At 54.2% G+C, this 12052-nt stretch overlaps 2 protein-coding genes across 2 annotated transcripts; one reads left to right on the forward strand and one right to left on the reverse strand.

Moving 5' to 3' along the window:
- Window positions 1-82: 82 nt before the first annotated feature.
- On the forward strand, window positions 83-3804 carry LOC103610632 (SWI/SNF-related matrix-associated actin-dependent regulator of chromatin subfamily D member 3; the record flags this gene model as incomplete). Its single annotated transcript, XM_008594755.1, has 10 exons — window positions 83-205; window positions 323-445; window positions 672-767; window positions 912-1013; window positions 1250-1411; window positions 2361-2458; window positions 2616-2751; window positions 3024-3146; window positions 3279-3380; window positions 3619-3804. Coding segments are annotated over 10 exons (1119 nt in total), but the record flags the coding sequence as incomplete, so codon positions are not given.
- A 125-nt stretch (window positions 3805-3929) lies between these two features.
- LOC103610628 (chondroitin sulfate glucuronyltransferase) lies at window positions 3930-8933 on the reverse strand. Its single transcript, XM_008594748.1, has 4 exons — window positions 8064-8933; window positions 7025-7589; window positions 6146-6328; window positions 3930-5378 (listed from the first exon to the last, which is right to left on the reverse strand). The coding sequence occupies exons 1-4, from the start codon at window positions 8342-8344 to the stop codon at window positions 4071-4073; spliced, it is 2337 nt and encodes a 778-aa protein (XP_008592970.1). The 5' UTR covers window positions 8345-8933; the 3' UTR covers window positions 3930-4070.
- Between the last annotated feature and the right edge of the window lie 3119 nt (window positions 8934-12052).

Raw genomic sequence — 12052 nt, forward strand, 5'->3', positions numbered from 1 at the left:
GCCCTGGGATTGCAGGACGTGCACACGCACAGTCCACGTGATGAGATTGGTTGAGCCTTGCTTCTCCTTGCTTCTCCTCCAGATTCGGGAGCTGGTCCCTGAGTCCCAGGCTTACATGGACCTCCTAGCGTTTGAGAGAAAACTGGATCAAACCATCATGCGGAAGCGGGTGGACATCCAGGAGGCTCTGAAGAGGCCCATGAAGGTGCCTTAGTTTGGGGGTAGGAAGAGGGCTCCGAGTCCCGTGCCCAGGATGGGGGAGCAGGGTGGCCTCGTGTGGGAGCACACAGCATTCGCTCTGTGCTACGCTCTATTTCTACAGCAAAAGCGGAAGCTGCGTCTTTATATCTCCAATACTTTTAACCCTGCGAAGCCCGATGCAGAGGATTCTGATGGCAGCATTGCCTCCTGGGAGCTGCGGGTGGAGGGGAAGCTCCTGGATGATGTACGTCCTGGCCCAGGTCTCTCCAGGTGTCCTGGGGTGGGTATGGGCTGAGCTGAGAACGGAAGTAGATGTTTGCACCAGGGACTAGCGGGTCAGCCCTGGCTGGGGTGGGTGGGCCTGGAGAGACATCTGGGTGTAGAGGACTGCATCTAACCGTGCTGCCCTGCCCGCTGCCAACTCAGCCCCATTCTGCCCTGCCCCCACGGTCCCTGTTCCTCTTCCACAGCCCAGCAAGCAGAAGCGGAAGTTCTCTTCCTTCTTCAAGAGTTTGGTCATTGAGCTGGACAAAGACCTTTATGGCCCTGACAACCACCTCGTTGAGGTAAGACTCAGATCCCTTCTGCCCTTGAATCACCATCTTCCCACAGGCCCACGTCCCTGAAGAATCTGCACAGATTTGGATCAGGGACCACCCTAGAGTCCTAGATGGGCCTACAGGGTGACCCAGCTCTTCTCCCCTGGACAGTGGCATCGGACACCCACAACCCAGGAGACAGATGGCTTCCAGGTGAAGAGGCCGGGGGACCTGAGTGTGCGCTGCACCCTGCTCCTCATGCTGGACTACCAGGTCTGTGCCTGCCCCCCACCCTGCAGACACCACACAAGGCCATCGAAGCAGGCCCAGGTCCCAAAGCTGTGCATCCTGAGAGACCCCCTTCTCCTTCCTACCCCATCCTTCCCCAGGAGCATGTTTCCAAGGAACCCAATTACCCCATGCCCCCCCGCCCCAGTTCCCAGCTACCTGGCCCTGAGCTCTTTCCCTTCCCTCCCTTTTATCTAATTCTCATGGTCACCTTTTCCCAGCCTCCCCAGTTCAAACTGGACCCCCGCCTGGCCCGGCTGCTTGGGTTGCATACACAGAGCCGCTCAGCCATCGTCCAGGCCCTGTGGCAGTATGTGAAGACCAACAGGCTGCAGGATTCCCACGACAAGGAATACATCAATGGGGACAAGTATTTCCAGCAGGTAACATCTCCTGAACCCAGAGATCTGGGGAACAGGCAGAGTTCTCCAGCAGGGGAAGTACCTCTCCTAAGGTAACTACCACCCCTCCCTTCCAGATTCCTGAGTTATCAGAAATGGTACACAGTCAGGGTCTCAGAGCCGAGAGACCATGGCTCAGCTCCAGGCTCTACCATGGATTAGCTTGGTGCTACAGCCAATCCATTTTAGCCTCCCTAAGTTAGGAACATCTGGAAGCCTACAAGGCCAACTGCTTTCCGGAATGTAAGATTCTTGGCACTTGGAGTTAGAATCCCTGGGTTCTACTCCTGGGTCTAGACTTTGGGTAAGTTACTCAGCTATTCTGAGCCTTGTTCCTTAACTTTGAAATGGAATGATAATAACCCTCCCACCTCATCTATGGGGCAGTTAGGAAAATCAAATGGTGTGGAAGTAATGTGGCAAAATTCTACCAAAGTAGAGAATGTTATCATTAATGCATTTTAAAATAAACACAGCAGAAAAACCTGAGGAGCAAAAATAGCAGTTGATATTTATTGAGCACTTACCATGTGCCGGGCACTGTTCCAAGTACTTTATATGTATTAATTCACTGAATTCTCATGACAACCCTGTGAGATATATATTATTATTATCCCCATTCTAGGGATGAAGTCACTGAGGCCTGAGGTGTTAAGTAACTTGCTCAAGGTTGCATAGTAAGTGGTGGAGGCAGGACTGATACTCAGGCAGGCAGACCCAGGGCACACACGCTCAACCACTGTCCTACACTGAGCCCCCTGCCTGTTCAGCCATGCCAGTGACTCTACCAGCCCACACCAATGAGCACTGAAGAATCAGACTTGCTCTCAGCTTCTCGTGGCCTTTCCAGAATGGAAGGATCTAAAACTGTAGTTACGATCTCTTCAAGCACAGAAGAGTGATCTCTCTTTCTCCAACTGTCTTGCTTCAGATATTTGATTGTCCGCGACTGAAGTTTTCTGAGATTCCCCAGCGCCTCACAGCCCTACTATTACCTCCTGACCCGATTGTCATCAACCATGTCATCAGGTGAGGTGGCTCCAGCTTGCTCCTCATTCCTGCCTTCTTTGCCCTCCATCTCTTCCCATGCCCATCTCCCTCCCTCCCTGTTGGATCTGCCCCAGCCCTGGGGCCCTTGGCTTCTGTGGGGGCATCATGGACACCAAGGGCTGGACTTCCTTGGCAGTGTGGACCCATCAGACCAGAAGAAGACAGCGTGCTACGACATTGACGTGGAGGTAGAGGAGCCATTGAAGGGGCAGATGAGCAGCTTCCTCCTGTCCACGGCCAACCAGCAGGAGATCAGTGCTCTGGACAGTAAGGTGGGGCCCGAGCCCAGAGCTGGAGTGGGACATTAATCCAGAGATGACAGAAGAGACTTAGAACAGACCAGAGCGAGGGCCTATGGGGAGATAAGAGGAACTCCATGCTGCTTGGAGTTCAGCCTCATCCCAAGTTCGGTTTTGCCCATCTCCTTCCCTGGGACCTTAGAGGGACTGCCCTTCAGAGAAGTAGCCCCTCCTCCCTCCACTGCCCTCCCTCCTCTCCCACATCGGCACGGCCAGGTGGAAAGTGTCTGTCTTTCTACCTGTAGATCCATGAGACGATTGAGTCCATAAACCAGCTCAAGATCCAGAGGGACTTCATGCTAAGCTTCTCCAGAGACCCCAAAGGCTATGTCCAAGACCTGCTCCGCTCCCAGAGCCGGGATCTCAAGGTGCAGAGGGAGACTCGGGGAGTACTGGAGTGGAAGACAAGCACATGGGGAGAGACAGTAAACATCATACACCAGGGGCAGGTGAGGGGCTCACGCCTCACGGCTCGGGGCTGACCTCATGCTCCCTCCCAGGTGATGACAGATGTAGCTGGCAACCCTGAAGAAGAGCGCCGGGCTGAGTTCTACCACCAGCCCTGGTCACAGGAAGCCGTCAGCCGCTACTTCTACTGCAAGGTATGGCGGGGCCCGCCTTGAGGCTTCCTCTTCCTCCACTCCAAGAGCACCTCTCTTCTCAGCTTGTCTGTGATGGCCTTGCTACTCCCCACAGTGAAACATCACCACGCCACCTCACCATGCAGTGGCCCTCCCTGCTCCCAGATGCTTTTCCAGGGCAGGGGTGTCGGAGGGTGGGTTGTCCTTATCACTCACCAGGAACACTGTCACCCTGCTCCTGCTCTCACTTCCTCTAAAGATCCAACAGCGCAGGCAGGAGCTGGAGCAGTCGCTGGTTGTGCGCAACACCTAGGAGCCCCGTGAGCGAGCACCACTACGGACCTTCCGGCCACGCCCTGTGCCCCCAGTGCTCTGCCCTGGGTGCTGGCATCACTCCCCTGCCACCTTGTGGGGGGGGGCTGGATTAAAGGTCATTGTCTGACAACAGCCGTGTGGTCATTGGAAACTGTGGAGGAGAGAGGAAGGAGGGAGAAGGGAGGGGGAGGCAGTAGACAAATCCCCACACCCCTCCCTTGGATTCTTCTCCTTACTCCATTTTCCTAAAAACAATTTGGCAGAAGACACTTTTAATAACATTTTCTTATTAAAAAAAAAAATACAGCGACGAGCCCTCCATCTGTCCACCAGCTTGCCCTGCCATCCCAGGGCTAAGGCAGACAAGACAAGTGCAAAGAGCTGGGCCTCAGGGCACTAGGTGCTGTTGGCCTGCTCCTGCTCAAACAGTGCCATGGCCAGCTGGGCGCGGCCCCCCAGCCCCTCCAGGTTGCTAAGGCGGCAGCGGTGGTAGAGTTCCTCGCTGAGCCGTGGGCTGCAGTCCCGCAGGGCGAACTTCTGCACCAGCCCTGGCTCTACGGCCCGAAAGAGGTGGAGCCCTGAGAACCGGAGGAAAACATCCATCACCTCCAGCCCCTCCAGGGCTTCCTCCTCTTCCTGGCCTGCCAGTTCACTAGCCAGCCGGGCTCGGGCCGCCAGGTAGTCAGCGTTGTAGAAGCAGCCCTCTGCAGAAGCCTGCCGGTCAAATCTGCCCCCTACAGTAGCCCCCCGGGAAGGGTCAGCACCAGGGGGGGACGGGGGGTCAGGGCCAGACCCTGGGGGCCCTGGGGGTGACCTTTGTGGTGACAAGGCAGGGTTGAACTCCTGGAAATGGACCGGAAAGAAGGCCTGCCAGCCGGAGATGGCATTCATGCGGCAGCGGTTGAGGACTTCTGGCCCAGGCCTTGTCCACACGGTGGTAAGGAAGAAGAGAGTGTCCACGGGGTGCTTCTTAGAGATCACGTCCATGAGTCGCACCTGGGAAGGGGCCTCCGCTCGCACAGCGAGCCAGGCCAGCCTTGTTCCAGGGTACCGCCGCTCTAACTCAGCTGCTGCAACCTTCACTTGAAGAAATGGGTCCAGGGCCCCGCGGCCACCTTCCCGTGGCCCATAGACCAGTAACAGGGTGAGCAACGCATGTTCTCGTGGTTCCAGAACACTGGCTGCAAAGGCCTCCAGGAAAGCTGGGGCCGCAGCAGCTTCAGCCACCAGGAGCGGCAGCACCAGCTGTACTCGGGTGGCCTCAGTGACATAGGGCATAGGTAAGATTTCCACCCGGCTCAGTGGCCGCAGCAGGCTGACCCTGCGGGCCAGAACCCGCCGGTGCCCACGCTGAGTCACTGCTTCCAGCAACAAGTCCAGGGTGTACTCCATGCCCCGTGCTGGATCGAAGCGCCGGTAGCCATTGAGCAGCCGCTGCTTCTGGAAGCGCAGACGGGGCTGGTAGCGCTGATTGAGCTGCTCCAGAGCAGTCTCCACGGCGTCACCTATATCCACCCTGCTAGCCCCCTGCAGTGGGCACTTGGGAGCCCCATCTGCACAGGAGAAGGTGTGCTGCTCTGTGAAGTAGTCCCAGCCCAGCACCTCAAAGCGAGAGTGTGGGGTAAAAGGAGCCGGGAGCCCAATGGGCCAGCTCAGGCCTGCCTCCCCCTCCGGAGTCAGCACCGTCAGGTTCCGGATCTGAGCCTAGGTTGGAGGGAACACACCTTACATTAGTGCCAGCTCTAGGATCCTACCCAGCTCCTGCTGCCCAGCTCTGAGATTCAAGCAGCTGAACTCTGTCACCACCTAGCAAGGGGCCCTATGGCCAATAATTCAACCCCTGGTACATTATATTCTTCACTTGTAAACTGCAGAAGCAACATGACTCATCCCCACCCTAAATAACTGCTGTGAGAAGGTGGAAAAGGTACTTTTGCCCAGGTAAAAGTAATATAAAGCTCGACAATCTCTCTCCCATACCCAAAGGACTCATATCATCTTCATAATCAGACTTGTTTTAGTCTATACTCCACCTCTGATGCCCTCCACATTCTGCTAGAAAGTTCTTCTACCTCCTACCCTTGAGCTTTCTTAGGACAATTCTAGATGTTCAGGAATTTCTGGGGGTTTGCCTCCTTGATGGAGAATATGATTGGAGAGGAGCTACTACTATTCAGTCTGAACACTGTACCTAACTTCCTGATCTTCAGAGTTCACCTGCAAACCCCTTTAACTGCATTCAAGTTGTTCCAGGAGCTTACCTTATGATTGCCCTGGACCCTCAAGGATGCTTGTCCTTGTAATTGTTTTAAATTTGGGTAGGGTCAGTTTCTTCCTACTCCACCATTATACAGAGCCTGGCCTAGTCCTCTCCCTCACTTGGCTGCTTGGTCTTTGTAAGCCTGGACAGCTCAGGCTCCTCTGACCCTGCAACCATGGTCCTCTGGCCCACCTGCTCTTCTTTAGCTCACCTGCAGTTGCTCTATTTCACGGTAAGCCCACTCCAACTCAAGAGCACTGAAGCGCTTGTGGAGCCGGTACATGAGGGTTCCCTCGGTGACAGGGTGCACAGCAAAGGCACTGAGGAAAGCCGAGCTCCCCTCCTTCTCGGGGTCCCAATTTTTGGCCAGTTCAAATGAGCGATACTGCTGCCCCTAGAAGGACCAATCAGACCAGTCAATGCCACACACATGGCTGCCTGTCCCACACCGCTCTTAACCACACTCAGCGTTCACAGTTGTTACTGCTGAGGACAGAAGGAGCTCTTTCTAGCGTCTCTCTCAACCTTGGATCTTCCTTTCACTGCTGCATTTTGGAAAGAAGGCAAATGGGCAACTAAGGACACCCTCTTACCCCACAGAATCCCACTGTTCCTCAAAGGAATGAAAGCCACAAGCCAGAAAATCCACCCAATACTCTGGCTTGGGAGAATGGGCCGCCTCTGGGATTTTCCACCCTCTCTAGTACAACAAACAGGATGCTCTCTGGGCTAGAAAAGTGATCACCTCACTTTTCTGGGGAGTGGCCATCTCTGGGACAGTCCCACATTGTCCATAAATGTGATGAGATATGTCCGGGGAGAGGCAAGGAGGCAGATGGGGAGGAGGACTGGCGAATAGGGGCCAGACCTCGGGGATCCCTGACAAGACACCACTTCCGATAGCCCCAGGGTTCTAAGATTGCCAAGGGTGAGCAAGAGACTGCCAGAGGGGCAGGCTGGTGCCTGGAAAGGGCAAAACGATGGCCTCCGAGGTGCCACTGGGAAGGGGCAGGCAGCCCCAGCCTGGAAGCCAATCACTCAATCACAACTAACTTGTCTGGGACTGGAACTGACTTGAAAGAGCTGTCACCTGGTGCTGCGAGACACAGCCGATGCCCAGAGAGTCAATGAGGCAGCGGCCAAGCCACTCGTCAGGACGGGCACTGAGAATGTCTCCTCGGCAGCCATCCAGGTGTGGCCGCAAGCGAAGCAGGAGACTCCGTGACAACAGGTAGCCAAAGCCCCCATGACAGTACCGGGCCTGCTCGCCTGAACCAATGAACTCTTCTGCCCGGCCCAAGTATAGGTCCTGGTTGATGCTGAGGTGACCAGCAAGGGCTGCCAGGCGGGGGGCCTGCACATATGTGTCATCCTGCATGATGAAGAACCAGTCGTAGTCGGCCCCAAAGTGCGTGTGGAGGTGGCGCAGGGTTTCAGACATGAGCCAGGCTGGCCGCTCATCCCCATGAGACACCACCTGCATCCCGGCTGGGGCCCGGGCTCCTCGCTGCCCGGTGAAGTAGAGCAACCGAGGGAAGTGGTGGGCTACTGTACGGTTCACTGCCACGGCCAGAGTGGACAGCGTGGCTCGGGAAGTCAGGACAGCCACCAGCAACCGCTCACGAGAGCCCAGCTCTGTCTGGATGTACCGAGTCCTGTGGAGAGACCAGTGTGCCAGGAGTCAACTCCACCCAGCTTGTCCAGCATATACATCCCCTTAGGAATGTGTGAGTTGGGGTTGAAAAAAGAGAAGGAAGAGATTTCCTTCCTCATCAATACTAATTAACTACCAGAGCGAGTATCCACTGAGTAGCTGACACTGAAATTGATTTGGTGGGGAAGGGATCCACTAAGGATGGATTAGATGGGTTAGTACAATTCCAGCCCTGTTCAAGAATGATGAACAACACCACAAAAAATAAAGATAAAAAAAGAAAAAAAATAAATTTCTAAAGGAACATTGAACACTAACACCACAAATAGGTGAGACTTTCTCAGATTTGAAAAAGAGGTAAAAAATAGGAACCAACCATGACGGAAAATAAGACAAAGAATTGCCCCACTGATTGCCAGTGGGAAGGCAGAGACAAAAACCTGGAGCAGCCCTATGCACACTATCGAGCTCTCACCTGAGCACTTTCTTGTAGGGCTTGTTGGGATCCCTGTAGTAGGGCACAATCCGGGGTTTGAAGTCTTCATCACTTTGGTCCAGCCGAATTCTTGAATCTGGATTCTGTGGCCCTCCTGCCTCCCCCACAGCCTCTACACAGGGATCTTCTCCCTCACCCTGGATCCAGGAAACCCGCAAGAGGCTCAGGCTGCATCCCAGAGACAGCCCTAGGATGAGCGGCAGCACTGGTCGCAGTAGAGCCAACAGGGAGCTCAGTCGCATGGTGGTAGGCCCTGACATGTGGGTGCCCCAGGGGGCACAACCTCAAGGATCAATGGATTGATAGGCGTCAGGCCAGTAGCAGGCCTGCAGTTCTAACCAGGGAATCTGGGGTCACTGAGATCAATAACAGAGCAAGGTGTGTTGGCTTCCAGGCCTAGCATCGCCAGGCAGATCAACTGTCCTGTTGTCACAGCCCTCCCTGCCTGGTCTTCAATTGCCAAGGTGCCGATCTAACCTTCAGCCCACATAGTAATAAATACGAGAATCAATTTTACTCTCTATTGGGATTACAGCCTACCTTTCAGTAGAATGGGAGAAAACAAAACTCAATACTGCCAAACCTAACGCAAAAAGATTAAACACATCCGCAGACTGGACCTACAGATCCATCACATCAACACTCCCAACCAGAGGAGCCTGTGTCAGGCAGACCTGACACCATTCCTCACTCAGGCTACTGAAGGGCTTGCTGAGCACCGCTGCAGCCTGGCACAAGGCAGGGGGCAGTGATCAGGGCCTCTTCCTGCTCTGGGGCCCAGTGTCAAGGAAGCACAATGGTTACAGTAACCCCTCCTCCCAGTCAGGAGTGGTCAAGAGCCCCTCGCACAGAGCACACAAGTTCTGCCCACCCAGAAGAGGTGGACAGCTATGGTGACTCAGCACTGACAGCCTCTCAGAGCAGCGCCATGGCTGCTGGAGCCATCTTGCAGGGCATTCTGTCCCGAGTCCGGCTGCTGAGCGACTGTGCTGCCCACCCTCCTCTGAGAGGAGCCAGCAGGCAAACCACAGCAAACTTGCTGTGTACGAGCCCTTCGGTGTCTGGCTTGACCAGGGCCCCGGGGACCAAACAAGACAAACCAAAAGTAAGCCGTGAGGACAAGCGGCAGCTAGAGCCGACGCAGGACTTCTGTGAAGGCGAGCAGAAGCTGGGGGGCTTCAGATCCACCTCTCAGCGACCACCGACCAAGTCTAGCCCTAGAAAGAAGGCCCGAAGCGAGTCTCAGCCGTTCGTCTCCAAACTGAAAGAAATCGGCTTCGTCACGGAGCTGCAGAGGAGGGACAGGGGTCCAGCTCGGTTTGTTCTGCGGGCTGGGGCCGGGACAGGCGGCGGGGGGTCGGACTCAGGTCGCTGCCCGGAGAGGGGTGAACAGACCCCGTCCTCAGGCCCGTCGGCAGGGGCAAAGGCCGCACCAGTGACTTCCGAGGCAGCCCGCGCAGGACAACGACGAACGCCCAAGCGCACAGAGAGGAGGCCTGCAGCCGGGCCAGGGCCGGCGGGGACAAGAGGGACCCGGGCGTCCCGGCGCGGGGTGGGGGCGTGGGGCCGACAGGGGGAGAGGCGCCCCGCACGGGCCTCGCGGGGAGCAGGGACGGGAGAGAGGGAACAGACCCCAGTGGCCGCCGAGTCGCCGGCTCTACGGCGGCAGCTGCTGCCACCTCACAGCCCGGCCCGCGGCTTCCTCTTCCGCTGCTTGTCAGTCACCCGTCTCTATGGTGACCGCATCCGGCCGCTCGCTCCGCCCGACCTCTCTATGGTTGCTCCCACCCTCTTTTCTCGGGGGCCGAGATCTCACTCATAGATCATGGATGTGATTGGCTGCTGTGCAGGTGGATTCAGAGAAGGAAGTGGTTAGTCTTTCCATTGCCATGCCGAGCCATTACACAGCTGGAGTTCTGGAATCAGAAGATTTCAGCCTGAAATCCTGGCACTCTTACCAGCTACCAGCAGTGTTTTATTAACAGCTCTGTGCCTTAGTTTCCTAATCTGTAAAATGGTAATAACATCCACCTCAGAGTTTGTCGGGAGGGTTAAGTATGATGGCATAAATGCAAGAACATAAAAAATGTTATTATTCTCTGTAACCCATAACCTGTCTGTAATTACGCATTTTAAATGAGGCTGGGAGAGGGAGACACATTGTAGACAATGCTCCCAGGAGGCTCAGGCGCTTGGATGAGTAATTTTTATGTGATCCACAATCATATAATTCCTTTGCTTCATACAGAAGGGCTTGGCGGTTACTATAGTCTACATATTTTTTTACCTAAAACAATGCTTTTGCCCATAGTAGATGCTTAATATTTGGTAAATGTCGGGCCGGCCCGTGGCTCACTCGGGAGAGTGCGGTGCTGATAACACCAAGGCCCCGGGTTCGGATCCCATATAGGGATGGCCGGTTGGCTCATTGGGTGAGCGTGGTGCTGACAACACCAAGTTAAGGGTTAAGATCCCTTTACCGGTCATCTTTAAAATATATATATATATATATATGGTAAATGTGTTAAATAAATAATGCATACTCAGGTAAGGATTCTACGAGTAGCAAGAAAAGCAAGAAAAACATAGAACTCAATTGGCTAATTAATAATAATTAGCCACTTAACAAGAATTAATCTCTTTAATCTTTCTAACAACTATGTGAGGTATGTACTATCCTCATTCCCGTTTTACAGAGGAGAGTATGTACTTTGCCCAGGATCACACACCGTGAATGGTAGAGCTGGGGTTTGAATACAGTCTGCCGCAGGGTTCATGCTCTTTATGCAATGCCAAGTAAGGTCCCCACCTAGGAACTCCAGCTGCTCACAGAAGTCACTTTTTTAAAGGACATTTTTATCACCTGAATGCCATGGTCTGTTACTTTTCAAACGTTCCCACTTGGGGCTGGCCGGTTAGCTCACTCGGTAGAGTGTGGAGCTGGTAACGCCAAGGTCAAGAGTTCGGATCCCTGTACTAACCAGCCGCCAAAACAAACAAAAATGTTCCCTCTTCATTATGCGCTCCCTAAGGTCAGGGAGTGACTTGCCACCATTGCGACTCCAGCACATATCTCCGAGCCTGACATCTACACACTTAACTAGTGAAGGGTACCTTAGGAAAATACGTGTTCAAAGGCACGAAAGTGTGAAATAACGTGGCTTATCTTTGAACAATAAGTAGATAGATTCTATTGGAGCATCAAGTTTGAGGAGGAAAAACTAGTTCTGCTAAGGGGGAGGAGTGAGATCATTAAGTCATGGGACCGGGGACAAAAAGGTACCTCGTTTGGACAGTATGCTCAGAGGGAGTAACAGCTTCCTTTTGCTTCCCTCCTGTGTTATTGATGGGGAAACACCGCCGGATGAGGGCCTGGAGAAGTAAGGATCACAAAGGGCCTGGCTTGTAATTGAGACAACAAATTTGGAATTGACAATATAGGTGGGTAATGTGAAGTCTGTGAGATTTCAAACAGTGAGACTCAACGGAAAAGTAACGAGCAAGGTCACATGGCCAACTAATGATAAAGCTAAACTCAGCAAAGGGGTCTTTTTACTTTAGGGCTCTTCCCACCAATCTTACGTGGCTTCAATGGAAACCTAACAGTTCTGGACCGGGTAGGCTAAGCGGCCAAGGCTCAGGAACAACGTTTGATGAAAATTACGCTTTCACGAAACGAGGGCGCCTTTCTTTCGTGGTGGGATTCCGTTCGCATCATCTTTGCTGCCCAGCTGTCCGGGTCCTCGCTGCCCAGCCGCCTCACTCTTCCTCTTCCACCTCGCCCCCCCCCCCCATTGTTTCGACCCATTCCCGTGTGATGTATGCTGGGAAGTGTAGTCTCATGCCCTGCTGGCTAAGCGGGTTGCGCGACCTCAAAACTCTCTAACTCCACATAGCTCAATAGATTTTCGAGGGGTGGAGTAAAGCCTGGAAGGCCCAGCCCGCTTGTCCGAACAGCAATCTGGGAT

The sequence above is a fragment of the Galeopterus variegatus genome, unplaced genomic scaffold (genome assembly GCF_000696425.1).
Source record: "Galeopterus variegatus unplaced genomic scaffold, G_variegatus-3.0.2 Scaffold11441, whole genome shotgun sequence".
Classification (NCBI taxonomy): Eukaryota; Metazoa; Chordata; class Mammalia; order Dermoptera; family Cynocephalidae; genus Galeopterus; species Galeopterus variegatus.

What these genes read in the sequence shown, in the direction of transcription:
- LOC103610628 (XM_008594748.1), bottom strand. Translation starts at nt 8,344, where the DNA reads ATGTCAGGGCCTACCACCATGCGACTGAGCTCCCTGTTGGCTCTACTG. An exon ending in CCCTACAAGAAAGTGCTCAG is followed by an intron (nt 7,590 to 8,063) that starts GTGAGAGCTCGA and finishes GTCTCTCCACAG; the next exon opens with GACTCGGTACATCCAGACAG. An exon ending in GCTGTGTCTCGCAGCACCAG is followed by an intron (nt 6,329 to 7,024) that starts GTGACAGCTCTT and finishes TGGTCCTTCTAG; the next exon opens with GGGCAGCAGTATCGCTCATT.